General features: G+C 39.1%; 2 protein-coding genes across 12 annotated transcripts in view; one reads left to right on the top strand and one right to left on the bottom strand.

Moving 5' to 3' along the window:
• matcap2 (microtubule associated tyrosine carboxypeptidase 2) overlaps positions 1 to 3,104 on the bottom strand; it is a 9,903-nt gene extending 6,799 nt beyond the window's left edge. For 2 of the 4 annotated variants that reach the window (XR_003052744.1, XR_003052745.1), the window contains exons 1-2: positions 1,857 to 2,122; positions 188 to 861 (exon numbers count right to left, since the gene is read on the bottom strand). Coding sequence is in view for 2 of the 4 variants with exons in the window: in XM_008331862.3 (XP_008330084.2) it covers positions 188 to 835 (648 nt within the window). In the remaining 2 variants the exon portion in view is untranslated. Of the gene's footprint in view, positions 1 to 187; positions 862 to 1,856; positions 2,123 to 2,966 lie in introns of those variants that run through there. The other 2 variants (XM_008331862.3, XM_017041033.2) reach the window with 2 other exon arrangements.
• A 790-nt stretch (positions 3,105 to 3,894) lies between these two features.
• On the top strand, positions 3,895 to 17,977 carry anln (anillin, actin binding protein). 8 transcript variants are annotated; one of them, XM_025065359.1, is made up of 25 exons: positions 3,895 to 4,088; positions 5,844 to 5,994; positions 6,096 to 6,515; positions 6,992 to 7,296; positions 7,516 to 7,828; positions 7,968 to 8,164; positions 8,269 to 8,376; positions 8,507 to 8,672; positions 9,343 to 9,653; positions 9,752 to 9,894; positions 9,989 to 10,130; positions 10,372 to 10,507; positions 11,028 to 11,210; positions 11,309 to 11,435; positions 11,578 to 11,626; positions 12,443 to 12,496; positions 12,580 to 12,624; positions 12,862 to 12,894; positions 13,399 to 13,420; positions 13,750 to 13,862; positions 14,135 to 14,188; positions 15,290 to 15,376; positions 15,474 to 15,581; positions 16,046 to 16,218; positions 16,307 to 17,977. In XM_025065359.1, exons 1-25 carry the CDS (start codon positions 4,071 to 4,073, stop codon positions 16,419 to 16,421), a joined length of 3,573 nt encoding a protein of 1,190 aa, XP_024921127.1. In that variant the 5' UTR covers positions 3,895 to 4,070; the 3' UTR covers positions 16,422 to 17,977. The 8 variants fall into 8 exon arrangements, with proteins under 8 accessions (XP_024921127.1, XP_024921126.1, XP_024921125.1 ...); XM_025065358.1 differs by having other exon boundaries at positions 9,340 to 9,653; positions 13,402 to 13,420; XM_025065357.1 differs by having other exon boundaries at positions 9,340 to 9,653.
• Positions 17,978 to 18,349: the final 372 nt, after the last annotated feature.

The raw sequence follows: 18,349 nt of genomic DNA, 5'->3' as shown, positions 1-18,349 counted from the left end.
CTCACCAACTAGTTCCCATGTGAACTACGTTTCTATGCTGTACTGTCGGAATGATGGAATGACAAGACCTCCTAACAAATGTATGGGAGATGGTGACGTATCGCTATTGGTTGATGTCGGAGGAGGTAAGCAGTTTCAAAAGTTTGAGAAACGCGGGGTTTTGTTTTTGTTTGTGGTACATCCTTACCTGCGTCAGAAAGCGATCCGAAGCGTTGTTGTGCCGAGCTAAGAAGGTTGGTGATACAGGATTACTGTATTGAAACTGAGGATTGTAACTGAAGTCCGACTTGAAGAACACAGCCTTCTCCTTCTCAACATTGGACGGCTTGACGGCAGACAGGACGCACTGCCTCTTGGCATTTTCCCCTTCCCCGGTGATTGCTGGTTTTTGCGTTGACGTACTTAAGGAGGGAACTTTACTCTGGGATGAGTTGGGAAAGCCTACTTTCCCGGGTTTCGGGGTTGATTGGGTACTAAGGCCCATCTTGCTGCCCACTACGGTAATATTTCTTACCGGTTTGGATAAATTCGTAGTCAGTGTAACGGGAGAAGTTTTCAGTGGAGGATTACCGGCAACTTCACCGGCACACAACTTCGTAAATGTTTTGCCCGGATGACTTCTTTTACGGGGGGAAAAACCACGTCTTGTCGCTGTTTTTGGCCTTTTACCCAGCGGATGCTTTGACCTCTCCCACTCGGTCTTGTCAGCTAGTAGCAGACGGCTGTAGCTGCTTGAGCTTGTGCATAACAGGTTGTTGAATGATGAAAGTTTCTCCAGGTACTCTTGACTTGGACTCGGACTGTCATTGGAGTTTACGATGTACTTGGTAGACATTTCTACTTCTGGTCAGTGAGGTTTTTCTGAAACAGATACGTGGTACATTAACTGTGATAACATGAAATGACTTTATACAGTTTCTCTAGGTTTAAAATGTTGATAAATACTGGTCTGACTGAACTGAATCTTAAGTTACACAATATATTGTATTGTAACTTGACATTTAGCAGGGGGAAAGTTAAACAAGTTAAAGATTCTATCTGTGATGGATTAAAAGTAGGGATGTCCTATAATATCGGTGGGCCGATATTAGCATAATTATATATGATAGCTGTAAAAAACGTCATTGGTTTCACCTCCGATACTGAAAAACCGACAATGCATGGGTTTCGCCGAATATGCTGGAGTCCGCATATATCGGTAATGGTTGATATCGAAATCGGAAATTAGGGGTTTGGACAATATCGGCATATCGGATATTAGCCAATCGTTAATATCGGACATCCCTAATTAGAGGACAATGGAACAGTACATTATCAATTCCAACACCAGGAGATCAATTATGATAAATATAAACTAACTCTGCCTTAGGAAGGGAAAAGTTTTTGAGTAAATAATTAAAATATAAACTAACTCTGCCTTAGGAAGGAAAAAGTTTTATTTAAAAAGTAAATAATTGCTGATTTCAAAATGTATAAGTTTAGATGATCACAAATTGATGAAGACACAAGTTCCAATAATGTATCAATTTCTTTGGTGGGTTGAAACTAATGAGACACACTTGACCTAGCTTCATGTGTTTTAGAAGTAATGTAATGAATTAATAAAATATTCAGTATATATACAAATAATAAAACTGTGAATTCTTATATTGGTTCTATTGGTTATATTTCAGTCGCCGCAAGACGGTGAGGTATAAAGTCTATTGATTCAACAATGATATCGGACTAATATCGGTACTGAAAAAGTTGGATGGTTGCATCTCTAATTATCGGGTCAATACCCTTATAACACAAGAGAAATGATGCTAATGAAGAGACCAACTACCGTAAGAAGGACAAAAATAATGTAACACTACCTGTCACTACCTGTGGACTCCAGCGTCATCCGGTAAGTCAGACAAAACCATAACAAAGATGACAAAAACACTACCCTTATCTAGCGTGGCAAAATAAAAGCAGCAAAAATTATCCGAATAACTAAGCAAATTGTCTTCCGCGTCAACGTAAAACGAATAGCTAAAATAATAATAACATTTAATCTCCACAGGCGGACACAGACGAATGGACGCTGGTGTTGCGGAAGTGTCTCGACCCGTGTTCGCGGTTCTAACTGCTCTGTTGTCATGGTTTCCTAATCAGCGACGCAACATTCGCGGGTGCTCATGGGGAATGTAGTCATGGATTACATATCAACTACCGGTAAACCGGATACCAATTACGCTCATTTAAGTAATTATATTTGAAACTATTACTTGTAATAGATAAAAAAAAAACACCGATTTAATAGGAAGAAATACATTTTTTTCAGAACAGCACTGCCACACTACTTTTAACGTGAAGTGAAAAAACTACATAAGCAACAAAATACGAAAAAAGGGGAACATAGCCTTCTTATAATCAGGCAAGCAAGAGAATAAACAAAGAACAATTAATGTGTTATATACAAAAATACATACATAAAAAATGTGTTATATATTGGTCATGTTTAGAGATAAATAGACAGTAAAGCACAAATGGTGATGTTAATACGTGTGGGTGCTGCATGAGATTTACAGCCATAAAGGAGACCAACATTTTACTGAAGTTAAACTCATAGGTAGTGATTTATGATCGACCGGCGTGAAAAATACGATGTAGTGTAAACGAATTGACTGATGTTAAGTCAAATATACACAATGTCCACTCATTCCTGCCATGCATAAACATCTTATTTTCTTGAACTGAATTACAAAGGCCAAAATGTAATGGTGTTTTATGAACGATGACAGAAACATCGTTTGCAATGGGGCCAATAAACCCCTTGACTGTTTACAGCTTGCTGCTTAAATTCAGAGTCTATGTCGATGTACTGCAGTTTTATGGCAAAGCATACTTGGTATTCATAGCGCAGACATAACATAGGCCCACCATAGGACCTGTATATGAATGTTTTAATTTCTAGGCGTTGCTTGATGCTCATAAATTACCATGTCACTTTCATAGTGTTTGTCACGTTAGGGTTACTTATATTGTCAGAAGGCGAAGGGATGTGCCGTGAAATGGCGAGCGTTTCATTTCTCCAGTTTTGCATTTGATGCTAATGTCATAATTACCCCTTTAAAATAAATGGAGACCATCTGCCTTACCATGGCAACTCAACTTAAGATCAAAGGCAAACATTATTATGTCATTCTGCATCCAGGTATGTTCTAAAACTAGCAGTTTTATTTCAGATTCCAAAGTGCTTTTGTAAGCACAGTGACATAGCTTCTTTCATGTGTTTGACCGTTATATTTTTCTTCCATTTTATTTCCCAAAAATAGTCATAGAAGGCAAAACATGCAAGAGAAAAGAAGTAACAAACGATCACAGCTACATGATAGGCTACAACAGTGTACTGTAGTACAGTGCTTCACTTGCTTGCTTGCTGCTGTAATAAATGGGAGCAGTGTTTGTGATAAAGTGTTTTGGAAATATCACATTGCAGTAATAGGGCACATTTGACATTTTTTTTAAATTCAAGCTTCTGTGTCCACGGTTTCAGCTACAGACAATGAAGTATGTTGTTTACGCAGAAACTAGTACGAACCAGTTTATGTATGTATTTACGTTGCCACTCAAGCAAAAACGTGCATGTCGGTAAAACGGGCTCCACTTCAACATGTATGTTATATGTATGCTACATTAAATAAAATACATATTTATGTTATGGTTATGTGTGTACAACACCGCAATGAATGACTTATGTGCTACAAATATTTGATCCAGACATGACTGGCAATAAAAGGAGTTTCTGTGTTGTCGTTTCTTTTCCGAGGATGTGATTGGCTGACGAACGTTAAAGTTTGATATTCTTATTGGTCCTCCTCTTGTTCAACGGTTAGAGCATGCGCACTGGGTACAGCGCTGAAATTCAAATTTTGAACAGATGGTTTGTGCAGAAGTAGAAGTACGACGGAGGGGCTACAGTTAAGTAGAATATCGCTGTGTTTGAATCGACTTGTATTGTCAGTGTACACAAAGTAGAGAGCAGCACTGTTGGAATAGTCAGGTATTCAACCTTTTCTTGCCGTGCGGATAAACCGCCAAAAATGGATCCCTTTACCGAGGTGAGTCGCTAAACCTTGTTATTTACAATAATTCGGACATGTACTTGCTTAGCCCGGATTTAGACAAAATGGCCGTTTGTGTTAAACGCTAATAGTTTGTTTAAAAAGCGCTGTATTTCCTATTATTAAATTCTTTTAGATACACGAAGCACAATTTTAACACGAGGGCATTGGCGTCGCTGCTATATGTATTGAGAATTCGAACTGCGTAGTTTGTTTTTCTTTGTCAACCGTAATGTCTACACGTAACGACAAAATAACAACCGAGACAAATAGCTTCCCACACAAAAAAGGCTATTTTGTTAATTTTATGTTCATTTGAACCCACATACATAAATGTATCACTTTAGTTAATGCTATGGAATATGTATACATGTTAAAATTATCCAATACAACATGTGCTACTGGTGCTGCTATTAGATGCTACAACCTTGAATTTCAAGTCGCGGTTCATTTACATGTCGTTACTCGTGTTCACTAGCCTGCTGGCTAATTCAAATCAAGGAACCACAAGGAGTGGCTCGTTCCCGAAGCAAAAATGTGACATCAGGTTTTCCAGTGCCTGGAGAAGGTGGCGGTGCAGCTGCAGGAATGTGTCGAGCCTGCGCACTCTCAGTACAGCTCAATAAATCAGCCACGTTACAGGCGCCAGCGCATACACTGCCTTTTCTCGGTGGCCTGAGTCAGTTACAAACTATTTTTCAGTGGATTGAGAAGAACCCATGTATGGCATTGTGGGTTGTCCGTTGACCTGATATGGCAATGTTGTTCTTTTGAAATTCTTTCTGAAAATATTGAGTTAGACTCTTATCATTACGGAAGTATCATATTCGTCCTATGCACAAAAAAAATACTTTTTTGGTCGTATTGGAAATAAAAACATCTTTAGTAAAAGCCCAAAGCAAGAATGAAGTCCAAACACAGTGGACAACAACAATCCCTTGACAAGTATAATGTTTCACATTAGGGCAAACAATTTGACATACAAGTAAACTTAAAAATATTGTTATTTGTCTTTTGAAGTGATGCAGAGTCTCAAGTAAGACTCAAGTAGTTTCAACTTGGCGTTTTTATACGTGACAACAAAACACAACAATTCAGGTATGAGGATGGATAATTTCTGAAGAAGCTGCGCTGCCTGTGTGGGTGGGTGTGTGTGTTTAAGAGAGAGTGTGTGTGATATGGTGCCTAGAGAGGAACTGTCACGTTGAATTGGAGTCAGGAGTGGCAGTAAAGTAGGCAAGGTGGTGCAGCACATGTATAAGGACAGCAAAAACAATTGCTGTTATTAAGGAGTGGGTTTCACCTCTAAGGGTCTTGATGAAAGACATTGTCCATAAGAGCTTCTTCCACTCTACAATGGAAAAACAGAACTTTTCCTACTGACATTTTTGACAGCATTGTACAAGGACCACCTTAGTACATGACTCTGACATCTGTACAAACCACTGTATGCGTTGCTGCCACCTAGTGACTGGAGGCTTGTTATCATTCAAGCGTTAACCGCAGAGGTACACTTATGTCCGGTGTGCCATATTCCACTGGAAGCCACTCGCCCCGCCCCACCAGGGGGCCCGTCCCACTATTTGAGAAGCACTGCTGCAAGGGAACGCTTCAGATTGTACAGAGCGAACTATTTTTTTTTTTGTTATAGAACAACATTCTGGCTTAATGTATTTTGTGGGTGGGATTTCATAGGCTAAAATGTAGTTGCTGACATCAGACTAACACTCCATGTTTGTCTCGTTCTAACAGAAACTCTTGGAGCGGACTCGGGCTCGCAGAGAAAACCTCCAGAAAAAAATGGCCGAGAGACCAAATGTCAACAACAAGCAAATGGCCAAAAGGCCCAGAGAGCCATTGGCAGACACAAATAGTTTACTGAGTGAGCCAGTTGCTGACAAAGGTATATCTGTTTTTTGTTTTATTCCGAAATATTTGCTCAGTTTTTTTTTTTTGTCTCTATGTCTTGAATTTATTCTCTAAATTTTTCCACCATCCTTCCAGCTCCCCAGCCATCCTCCAAACCATCTCCATCAAAGCGGCTATGCTCAGGAGAGAAACTCATACCTGCAGCTGGAGAGGAGAACCAAGAGCCACAGACTCTGCCTGTGGTGCCAATGCTCACAGATCCTCCGACAGACAAGAAACCTCCAGTGGGGCCAAGCAGTAGACATTCTTCCCTGGAGCGGGCTGTCAAACAACTCGCCCCTCAGCCGGGGCATGTGAATAACGTGGAGCCGCAGCCAGAGATGACGCCTGTCCCTTCTACTCCTAAAAATCAGGCCCAAAAAGTCGAAAAGATAACGCCTGCCACTCCGGTTCCTGACACTTGCAAAGATGACGAAGTAGAAGTGTCAGCTTCCAGACCTGCTGGCATGAGGTCACGCCTACACATGCTCGCTGAACAAAGAAAATGTTGGGATGGTAATCAGAAGAATATCTTTATTGTCTCGGTCAATGAGTTGATGGAAATAGGTTGAATAAAAAAAAAACATTTCCTAGAAATAATCACTCACAAAAACTAGTTGAACTTTCATTAGTAAAGCATGCGTTTAAGTTTGTTTGTTTACTATGGTAATTATTGTCAACATCAAATTGCTTTTTGCTCCCCTTTCCTGACCTGCATGTGTACGTATTTATGTAAAAATTGAATATGTGATGAAGCAGGGACATTTTAAAATATATTTATTTAACAGAAAAATTACCACAATAGATTTTGATATTGGTCATTTAGATGCAGTAATTAAAGGGTTTTCTGATTTTTTTTTTTTTTTTTTTTTTTAGTGAAAACGTTCCCCCCTTATATAGCTGATGGCTACATCGTTAGAAAGCGTGTACTACAAAGTGATTTTATTTAGCGATATAAAGGCAGATCATTCACCTTTAAACACATCTTACAGGTACTGCTGACGCCGTTCCAGACTGTGCTCCACTGTCCGTGCAAAAGAGACAACCAGATGTTGCAGCGGCTGCTGAGACCTCCGCACCCTCAGGAACTCCCCTAGGAAGAAAAGGCAGGCTGGCCAACCTTGCCGCCACAATTGGATCTTGGGAAGATGACCTGAGTCATGCTAATATCCCTAAAGCGAATGCTAAAGAAAAGCCGCATGTGACAGTTCCCAAGTCGGTGGCTGGCAACATAAATTCAAGTGCTGCTCAAAGCCAGTCAGCATCAAGCAGCAAATTCACACCTGGCATTAATAAGGTAATCTTCTGTGCTGTTATCACAAAAAAAAAATTAATTTATTTTTGATGTCAGGATTTTTGTAAATGTAGCAATGGTTAAGAGCCAGATTTTTTTTTTTTTTAAATATATAACACCATCATGTAGTATTTAGGCATTCAAGCCATTTAGCTTGTATTTTCATCTGTTGTGTTGGATATGATTATATTATTATTTCTGATGTCTTCTTCTGCAACCCAGGGGGTTTTCCCAAGCCCTAAAAAAATGGACACACCTGCCGCCAAAACGACAGTCCATACGGAAATTCCCAACCAGGTACTGACCTTCAACTCGAGCTCACAGAAGAGCAACAGCCAGAGCACGGCTGTCCCGTCCAGTCCTCAAAAAAGCAGCACACCCTCCACATCGTCTGTGCCACAGAGCCCTCTGAAGAGTCACGTCCTGTCTAGGGGTTTAAACTACACTTCAAGCCCTCAAAAACCAGAGCTCTGTGCCAAGCCTGCAATTGTTGGCCCTTCAGCTTCCCAGAAACCCTCTACTCCGGCAGGTCCAAGTGAGTATTTTTTTTTTTTACTTTTCAGTTACTGTCTTTGCTCCCGTCGGCCACATAAAATGACTTGGTGGGCCGCATTTGACTCAAGGGGGGAGGGGCTCTTGAGTTTGACACGTATGCTTTATTGCGTTCCTACCAGGTGTCAAGTCATCACTGGAACGTTTTGCAGAGAGATGCCAGGAGCGCACCAACCAGTGTTCTCCAGCAGGGGTCAGCACGAAGACTCCCACTGTGACCTCGGTGGTCACACCAAACACCAGACTGGTTCAGGAGAAACTCAGAGCAGCCCACGCGGCAAACACGTCCACCGCTGATCTCACTCAAAAACAGAAGATGGTGTGCTCCAAATACCAAATATAAGCCACCGACATTTCTGTGGTTGCCATTTTGTTTCTAACATTTTTCAAGACAAAGATAATGAGAGTCTTCTGCATTTTCAGGAACGCGAGTCCGAGCTGGCTAAGATTCGCAGTTGCTTCCAGAATGGGAACAATATGTGGAAGAACAGAAACGAAGCAACGGACACCAAGAAGAACTTGGACGTCAAGGTCAGCTGACTAGCTTGCGCTAACGTTGCGGACGTCAAGGTCAGCTGACTAGCTTGCGCTTATGTTGCGGAAAGGCGAAACAATTTTATTTATTTTTTTAGTTTGTGTAATATATGATTTTTTTTTTCAGGAAAAGACTGATAAGTCAGTGGAGAAGGAAACGCCATCAATTGAGAAACAGGATGAGGCCACAACCCTGTCCAGTGAAAACCTTGATGAAGCCTCAACGCCATCCAATGAGGAAGTAGAAGAAGCTACGACTTCGTCCTACGTACCCACAACATGCCATACGCTAGGTACTCTTTTTTTTAAAAAAAATATTATTTGTTTTCTCCTATACAAGTTTCTATAAGAATAACGAATCCCAAAGAAACAGGTGCTCGGCTGGAGTTTCTAGAGAGATGCCTGATTTAAATGTAAACTTCAACAAAATGTCCATATTACTAACTGAATTGGCTAATAAGTTTTATATTTCTCCATTTTATTAAAGAAACATTTTCATGTTTATTTTTTTATTTATTTTGTATGTTTTCCTTTTTATATTTAACTTTTCTGAACCTGATAATGTGTTTTTTTTTTTTTTGTTCTGGGTGTGACTGCACATGTTTTCCCAGTTGTTCCCAACCTTTTTTATATTAAGGACTGGTTGACAGGTCCTGGCCAGTACCACGAACTGGTAGCTCAGAACCGACGTTTGAAGTATTGTTAAGGATCAGTTAATTTTCACTTTTAGACTTTATTCTGTTAGCATGGGAGTCTGAAAGACGTATTATTTAAAAAAAAAAAAAAATCAGATTATTTTTTTTAATAATGGAAAGTAAATATAAATGACCAAATTCTCTCACTGTGTCCCACTGTGTCCCGGTACCAAATAATGCATGGACCAATACTGGTCCACGGACCGGGTGTTGAGGACCCCTGTGTCAAACCACATAAATGTCTAACAGAGGTTATGTTGGTTAGCAGGTAACCTGCTGACGGCTTCACCGCCAGCACTGACATCCAGCCCGCTCAGGATGACTCGGCACAACGAAAAGAAAGCAGCCGAAGAATCACCAAAGAAAGACGAGGAGGTCGTCACGGAGAGAGAGATGAACGTCGACCACTCCATCACCTCCGAAGTCATCAACGAGCTTTTTGACGGCGTCCTGGAGCAGAGCGAGGAAGAGGAAGAGGATGAGGAGGAAGATGCACTCAATATCTCCTCCATGTCCCTGCTCACTCCACTGGCAGAGACCATGGCTGCGGTGGTGAAGAGTCCAGAGAAGAGAATGATGGTAGACACCCACACTCACGTTAGCGATATTAGCTGTGAAGTTTCTGTGCACTTTATTGAGAAACGTATAACAAAATGCAATGTTTTGTCTCTTTACAGACGTCAACTCCAGCTAGCTCCTTCATCGTAAAGTCCCCGGACAACGTTTGCCCGTTGGGCAGGTTTCAGAGGACTGATACGAGTTACTTGGACTCAACTGACAGTTTTGAGTCCTTGGATGAAGCCCATAAACTTCCCTACAGGTGGATATTTTGACGATTGCACATTGAGACCTTGTTGCTTTTATCGGAAATTAACTTTTTGTTTTGTTTTTACACACGTTGCTATTTATGGTAGCGTCAATGCCTATAGATCAATCAGGGTGAAGGAGATGGAGCGCCCCCATGTGAAGCAGGTCATCGTGAGAAAGGAAGATGTTTCCAACAGAGCAGAAGAGCCAAGAGGAACTGTTCATTTTAATATCAAACAGAAGATGAAGGTTTGAGATTGCTTTTATTTGTCTGTTTAAATGGAGTATAAATTGTAATTTTTTTAAAAGAACTGCGCTTTTTTTAAAAATCAATTTCTATTTGTTTTTTTTTATTATGACGCTATGCTACTAAATAAATGTTGGTAAACTAATTGCCCTGACATTACATAATGAATTATCAGAAATATTTCATGAATGGGTCATAACATTGAACTTTTTTTTTTAAACACCTTTTCATATTTTGATGCAGGTTCTGACCAATGAAATAAATCTACAGCAGACAGTCATTCATCAGGCCAGTCAGGCCTTAAACTGCTGCACAGACGAAGAGCATGGAAAAGGTTCCCAGGTTGAGGCTGAGGCAGAAAGACTGCTGCTGGTTGCAAGTACGTTTCATTAAAAAAAAAAAAAAACATGTTTGGCACATGAACACATTTTTGAAGTATTAGACAAACCCTAAAAACACACCCAAAACAAATGTATAGTAGTATTTTATGATGATGATCTAATAAGCTGTGGTTGGGAATTTCTGCCTTAATATACAAAAGGTTAAAAACAAATTATGGTAAAATTTATTTATATCTGTACAAACCACTGTATGAGTTGCTGGCACCAGCATTTTGCATACAATCCCCTGATTATCAGAATAGATTAATAAAGCCTGCTCTGCTGCCATCTAGTGGCTGCGAGTGGAGGATGATTTATCGTTCAAGCATGAATACAGACAATATACTTAAAGTCAGTCAACTATTTGAGAAATTGGGTCAATGAAATATAATGAAAGTAACATTGTACTTGTGGCATGGTGGCAGCCATTTTTTTTTCTCCTGATCAGTGTACATGAGACAATGTTACTTGATGTGAGCTTTGTATAAATAATACAGCATTGTCTTGTGATGTTTTTAGTGGAAAGAAGAGAGGCCCTAAAAGCAGAGCTGGACCAATTGAGAGCAGGCGGACCAGGTCAGAAGAAAGCCCCTGCTGCCACTGAATCCGCAGGCATGTTGGCATCCAAGGGCTCCATTACCCTGCAGGAGCTACGCTTGCCTCTCAAGGCAGACTTTGTTTGCTCCACTGCCAACAAGCCAGGTACACTTGATATGTTTTGGATGGCAGGTCACCATACTTTTGAAAATAATTTGTGGTATGCATATGCTTAATTTTCTTTATATATATATTTTTTTTAGACGGAACAAAGCACTCTTTCTTCATCATTATTCGCTCCGGGGCGGAGAATACTGTCGCCACTCCATTGGCCACCACACACCGGGGCCTCAGTGGTGACACACTGACTTTCCCCACCAAGTTTACCTTGTAAGTTTCGCACTTTTGCCCATTTAGAAAACAAAAATATTTTTGACTTTATTGCATTTAAAAATATAAATTTTTGTCTTTTTCATAATATTATTTTTGACATTTAGCATTGACCAAAGTGCTATTCCCTTCTTACTTTTAGGTCTGATATCAGTAGTGATTTTGGAATCAACATTGAGGTGTATTGTCTGGTAAGTCTCTCAGAATTATTTTTCTCGTAACACAAGTTGTTAAAATAATTAATCCATGGTGGCGCTGTGTGTACTTCTAGTTCTGAGAGTATTCCTATTGCCAGGTTATATGACTACAACCTACTATTGTATTAATAAAGTTAACACTGTATTTTCTGGAATATAAGTCGTTCCGGAGTACAAGAAACAGCAGCCAAAAAATGAATAACGAGAAAGAAAAATATATATATAAGCCGCACAAGTGCCCTCTAGCGGCTGTCTGTGTGAAAATAACGAACATGTACATTTTCAGTAATACTGGAGTAGCAGATACTGGTACGCAAGCCTAAAGTGCCCTATAGTGGTATCGTCAGTATGAAAATAACAAACATGTGAAATTGTATATTTTAATATACAAGTCGCAAACCCAGCCAAAGCATAAAAAATGCGACTTGCAGGAGTAGCAAACACTGGTACACAAGACTAGAGTGCCCTCTAGCGACTGTCAGTGTGAAAATATTGAACATGTACATTTTCAGTGGTATATAAATAGCAGTTACTGGTACACAAGCCGAGAGTGCCCTCTAGCGGCTGTCAGTATGAAAATAACAAACATTAAAATATATAAGTTGCACCTGAGTTTAAGTCGGATATAAAAAATAGTGTGTGACTCATAGTCCGAAAAATACGGTACTTGGTTATACACAGGTTTTTAATCAATGATGGGAATTTTTAAAACATTTTGATTTCATGACTCAAGTACCAAAAAAATACATGGCTGTGTACATAGAGAGAGATTCAACGATTTACCATCTTGACATTGTCTGATGCCTTCAGGTTCAGAAACGTGAGATCTGCACTGATAAGAAGAGAAAGCCAAACAAATCAAAGGTAAGTTCACTTTTTTTTTTACACAACGACAAAGTCAGTCCGATGTCCACGTTTTCAAGCTGCGTATGTGTGTGTGTGTACAGACCATCTGGAGACGAGCTCACGAAGCACATGATTTGTGTATGTCGGTATGAATAGTTTCTGTATCCGATCCTTCACTCACTCTGGGCGGGTGCTCGAACCTCTGTCACGTCGCCTCACCTGCATTTGTTAGATTTCCTGCACGTGTAATATAGGTGGTGTCTCCGGGTCATATACTGTTGAAACCAACACGACTTTAGTCTCTGCTGTCCTTCCCATTTTTTCCGGCGAATCCACAATGTGACACTCTCTTTTTTTTTTTTTTTTTTTGTGTACCTCTTCAGGCTATCACTCCAAAGAGATTCCTTGGCATCACAGTAAGTTTTCTTTTTTATCTCCTCACTTAAAGTTATTGGTAAAGGAAAGTGCATCCTCTCAAATCCTTTTTTCCTTTTTTTTTACAAGTTAGGGAAATAATAATTTACTAGATTATAGATTGTATATTATAAATATATATATATATATATTTATATATATATTCCAACAAAGTGTATCAGTGTAATTTCATAAACAGTTATTCGCAACAGCAAATAATTTCACTTTATAAAGTGTATCAGTGTAATTTCATAAACAGCAAATAATTTCACTTTATGCATGCAACTTCATGCTATTCTTTGGCGCCCTCTAGGGGTGGTACGCTTCAGCTATTGAAAAACTTAACACACATTTATCTATAAATGCATTTAGAACCTTGTGACCAGATGTTTTTTTTTTTCATCAAAGAGGATGTACTTTTGTTTTCCAATATAATTCTGCTCATTTTTTTTTCTTTTATAGAAGTAATATAAATCATATTTAATCCTTTCAAATCTTTTGTTTAGCAGAAAAGTGGACAGACTCCAGGTATGTTGGAATTGTTTCAGCCTAGAACTAACTATCTTTTCTTTTCTTTTCTTTTTTTTCTAATGCTTTTGCAATGCTTCTAACACAGATGTGTCTAAATATATTTAAAGTTTAAAAAGCAGCTCGTTTGAAATTTTGGTTTATATTTTTGAATTTTACAAAGTAGTTGCTCAAATAAGTAAGAGTCCAGAATATAATCCTTAATCTTTTATTCTTTTATCTGAGTTAAAGGAGTCAAGTGAGGTCGACCAAGAGTCTGCACTACTAACATAGATTCCTCTGTTTGAGCTCCAGCCATAATAATGTAACTGTATCTGCTCTTCCTGTAGTTGTGGCCAGTCCTGGGGGGCCTAATGCGGTTCGCACCAGTAACTTTGTCCTGGTCGGCTCACACAAGCTCACCTTGTCTTCCATTGGAAAGACCAAGTTTCCCCTGGAAAAGGTAAAGGATTCATTATGTGGCCTTTCAAGCTTGGATTTCAGGCTTTCACCTTTGCAACGTCTACATTTTCAGAGTAATGAAATACTCCTTTGTATTCCACTTGTTCCAAGTGACCTCCCTTTTTTCCCTCCCTTTGTGCTGTACAGTATATCCATTGCTATCGATGTCTGACCTGAACTGTGGGCCTACATCTGTGTTTGCTGTTTGTTTTCACACGACACTTAGATGTTTCTTTCCATTCATCCCCCCCTTCCTTGATATCTGTCTTTTAGATCAAAATTGAAGGATTTGAAAGAGAGCTACTCAGTGACATGTTTCATACCAAGGTCATGACTTGCCCCGTTGGCTTTTATATTCTTTTACTTTGTTGTTGTGGGAAAGGGTGAACGACACGTCACGTTGTACATAATCCACACTCCACCTGATATCGTAACGTGTTATATGACTTATAAGGTATGACTTAATGATGTAACTCCTTAATAATTCTCAAGCAATTTGTCTTTGCTTTTAGCAAGTCCTGCTAAAAACTAGGGATGTCCAATATTAACTTTTTGCTAATATCTGATATGCCGATATTGTCCAAACACTTACCGATATCGATATCTGCAGCCGTTTTCCCCCCAAAACTGTGGTAAACATCTCAGTACCCACAAACGATTCTAGCATATTTGGCGAAACCCAGGCATTTCATTATCGGGTTTTCATTATCGGTGGTAAAAGCGATAACAATTATTCCAGATATTGCATAATTATGGTAATATTGGCCCGATAATATCGGTATTATTGGACATCCCTAAAACCCATCAGAGCATAAACATATCTTTTTCATTGTCTGACAACATTTTTTTTTAACTTCATTTACTTGTATATAAATCTTATATCACAATATTTTACTGTAATGGCGAAGCTTTGGATGTCAAAAAAAGCTAGCAAAAAGTGACATAGTTGTAATGATGTTGTTGGAGAGGGAAAACGAAAAGTGTTTTCCCGACCACAGTCTGGGTATTCAGGTTCACCCACGTTGGTTTATGTCTCATATCCTGTCCACGATGATTGGGTTTAAAGCTTTATTCTACTGAGGAATTTTGGAAATTCAGATTTGGACCAAACCGAAATGTAATAACTGTAACAGACTTTTCTAAATTCAACTGTACAACCATGTCACAGCTGCAACAGTCAAGCATTTCAGTGTTTATCTGCATCCTCACCACAGTCTGCCACAGAGACATCCATGTCCTCTTGCATTCTGGGTAATGTAACCTCGACAATGACAGTTCTAAAAAGTAATTTTTTTTTTAAAAAAGCAGCGTGGATTGGATGTAGGTGCTTTTCTTTAACTGATGTTAATATTGTTTAAAGTAAATGTGATTATTTTGAAGATTTTGTCTTATTGTTTTTTTATTGATGTATCTTCTTCAAACCCCCAGGTGCCGTTTCTGTGTCCACTAGAGGGCCACGTCTACCTCAAGATGCAGTGTGAAGTCGGCTCCAAGGTGGAAGAGAAGGGCTTCCTGGTGAGTGAGCAGATCAAGTGTGGTAATGAGAACATAATCAAGTCTCTTTTTTTTTTTTTTTTTAATTTTAAGACTTGTTTTCATTGTTGATCTCTAGACAATGTTTGAAGATGTCAGTGGATTTGGAGCCTGGCACAGACGGTGGTGTGTCTTATCTGGGTACTGCATCTCTTACTGGACCTACCCAGACGATGAGAGGAGAAAGGTTTTTCAAAATTTTCATATGTTTGGAATCAGCATGTGAGAATATAGATTATTGCCATAAAAATATAATTTACATTTTCGCAAGTCATTAGAGCAGTGATTCTGATTATTTTCTGTACCTCTCGACCCACACCCCCGCAAATCGAAATACTATTGAGAACCTGATGACATGTATATTTATATCTGTACAAACCACTATATGTGTTGCTGCCACCTAGTGACTGGAGGCTTGTTATCATTCATGCATTACAGCAGTGGTACACTCGTGTCCAGCGTGCTATATTCCATTGGAAGCACCTCACACCCACCTCCCCGCCCCCAGATTATGATGCTAGCACTACGTTAGCGTAGATGAGTGACATAGTTACTTATGTAACTGAGCGTGAGTCCCATCTTACGGTGAAAATTGTAAGAACGGGATGCCAAATGTTTGTTTTGAAATTGACGTTTTCTGTGTCGTCGCAGAGTCCCATCGGTCGCATCAACCTGGCAAACTGCACCAGTAAGAAAGTCGAGCCAGTCAATCGGGAGTTCTGTGCCCGACCGAACACATTCGAGCTCATTACCGTCAGACCGCAGCGTGAGGATGACAAAGAGACGCTAGTTAGCCAGTGCAGAGACACCATGTGCGTTACCAAGTGAGTACCCGCTGGAAATCATGTTGTACAATGTGATCACCAGCGTGTCGGATTAAAACGCAACTCAAACTGTACCGTTCTCCTGTAGAAACTGGCTGAGTGCAGACACTAAGGACGAGAGGAATCTGTGGATGAGGAAACTAAACCAGATCTTGGTGGATCTGCGGATGTGGCAACCGGACACCTGTTACAGGCCTCAGTAACTACTGCACATTGTCAAAAGAAGCCCTCACTCTTCGACCACATGTTTTTAGTGAAACATGCAATCAAGAAGTGCAATACAATATGAGATTTATAGACTATAAGACGTGCACTCTCGGAAAAGTACAACAAAAGGCCTAAATAAAGCCATAAAGCCATAGATTTAAACATTTCAGGACAGTATTTTTTTTTTGTTTTGTTTACTGTAGCTAAGATTTTACTCATTTCCAGGCATATCTGGTACTTGGTTTTAAGTTGTTTGTTTTTTTTTTTTAAGTTATGTTTTTATACTAATGCAAATAATAGTGTGGGGGGATGCACAAAGTTATGGCTTCACTACTGTGTGATGAATTTTAAATGAAGATTATTATTCAGTTTACGCACCACAGCTTTAACACTGGGGGACGTCCGATATGAACCTTTTGCCGATATTGGCCAAACGCTTAACTTCCGATTACGACATCAACCGATACCGATATATGCAGCCCCAGAGGACACATGTCATTGTGTTGCAGTGGTGTGCTCTCACAATGACAATACTGTGCACGATACAAATAGTAGCTTCACTTTCACCTCCAAATTATTTTTAGGTCACATCATCTGGGCGAAAGACGTTTGCATTGCGTTATCAGGTTTTCATTATCGGAGGAAAAACCGATAATGTTTCTTACCAGTATTACATAATGAAGCTAATATTGGTTGGATATAATCGGTTGGCCGATATTATCGGACATCCCTACTTATTGATCTTTATTTTATACTGCATGACAAAACAGGACAATGGTGATACCCTTGCTAAGAGTTTACTATATACATTATATATATATATATTTGCCTTCATGATGTAATCACAGGAGTTTTTTTTTTTGGGTAACTTTACTTCCTCCTCCTCCGTGTTTCATATCTGTTCATATTCCAATGGGTTTTTTTTTTCCTTTTCTTCTGTTTTTACCTCCGTCAGTGTGTGTGTGTCTGGGTTTCTAAATGTTTAAATGTACGAAGTGAAATGTTAACCTGGTTGTGAGGTCTGTTGCATACTCTGTTTTGAGCAAAAAAACGATGGACGGAAATGTTGCTAACTGATACTTCATTGAGACAATTTATTAAACAACCGTAATCACATATTTAAAAATTTGAATCCTTTTTTTATATATTTTATATATATATATATAATTTTAAGATATGGCACTAGTTTAAAAAAAAATAGACATATAATTACCTGGTTTAGGAGGCACTTTTGGTTGACCTCCGTGGCTTTACTTAACTAAGAAATGACAGACATTTTCGACATAAATGTGATTTATTGTATGGCTCCAGAAGAGTATGTCACAGACCTGACGTTGACTTAACAGGTGAATAAAGAATTTATTTTGCATGTGCTTCAGTAGATATACCCATTCTGGTGATCAGCAAAGATTTGTTTGGGGGGTGTATTGTTTACCTACTTATTCTTCGTCATGATTAGGAAATTAGTAAACTAATTTTGGTTACGTGGAGTCTTCAGTTAGCCATTTGTGTGGATCATTGGGACTTCAATAAATACCTTCTTTGACCAGCACGGTTCCCTGCCGTTATTTAAGCAATCTGTCCTTTTAAATATAAAATTATTACAAACCAATATTTAATGATTTTGTTGTTTTATTGGATTCAAATGTCTTTTTATGTTTAAATAGGATAATTGGCTCGGTAAGCTTGAAGTCTAATGGGTGGGCAACTCGCATTCATAAAGACGAACAACTCAATCTTGCTGTCATTCAACAAATTCCAATTAAATGTTTCTGTAATCTTCATGTTTCTTGACTGTGGGACGAAACAGACATACTTAGAGAAAACACGGAGAACATCGGAATGCTACTGCGCCACTACATGTATGTGCAATTATCCTTGCACATACACGTTTTTTTTTTACTTTTAGAGAAAACTGGAAGAA

This window comes from Cynoglossus semilaevis, chromosome 18 (assembly GCF_000523025.1).
Source record: "Cynoglossus semilaevis isolate Cse_v1.0 chromosome 18, Cse_v1.0, whole genome shotgun sequence".
NCBI lineage: Eukaryota > Metazoa > Chordata > Actinopteri > Pleuronectiformes > Cynoglossidae > Cynoglossus > Cynoglossus semilaevis.
This window is presented reverse-complemented; position numbering and strand designations above follow the sequence as displayed.

Excerpts from the sequence above, each read along its gene's own strand:
- anln (XM_025065357.1), top strand. Across the intron at positions 6,516-6,991 it reads ACAAAGAAAATGTTGGGATG|GTACTGCTGACGCCGTTCCA; the intron begins GTAATCAGAAGA and ends CACATCTTACAG. Across the intron at positions 10,508-11,027 it reads AAGACTGCTGCTGGTTGCAA|TGGAAAGAAGAGAGGCCCTA; the intron begins GTACGTTTCATT and ends TGATGTTTTTAG.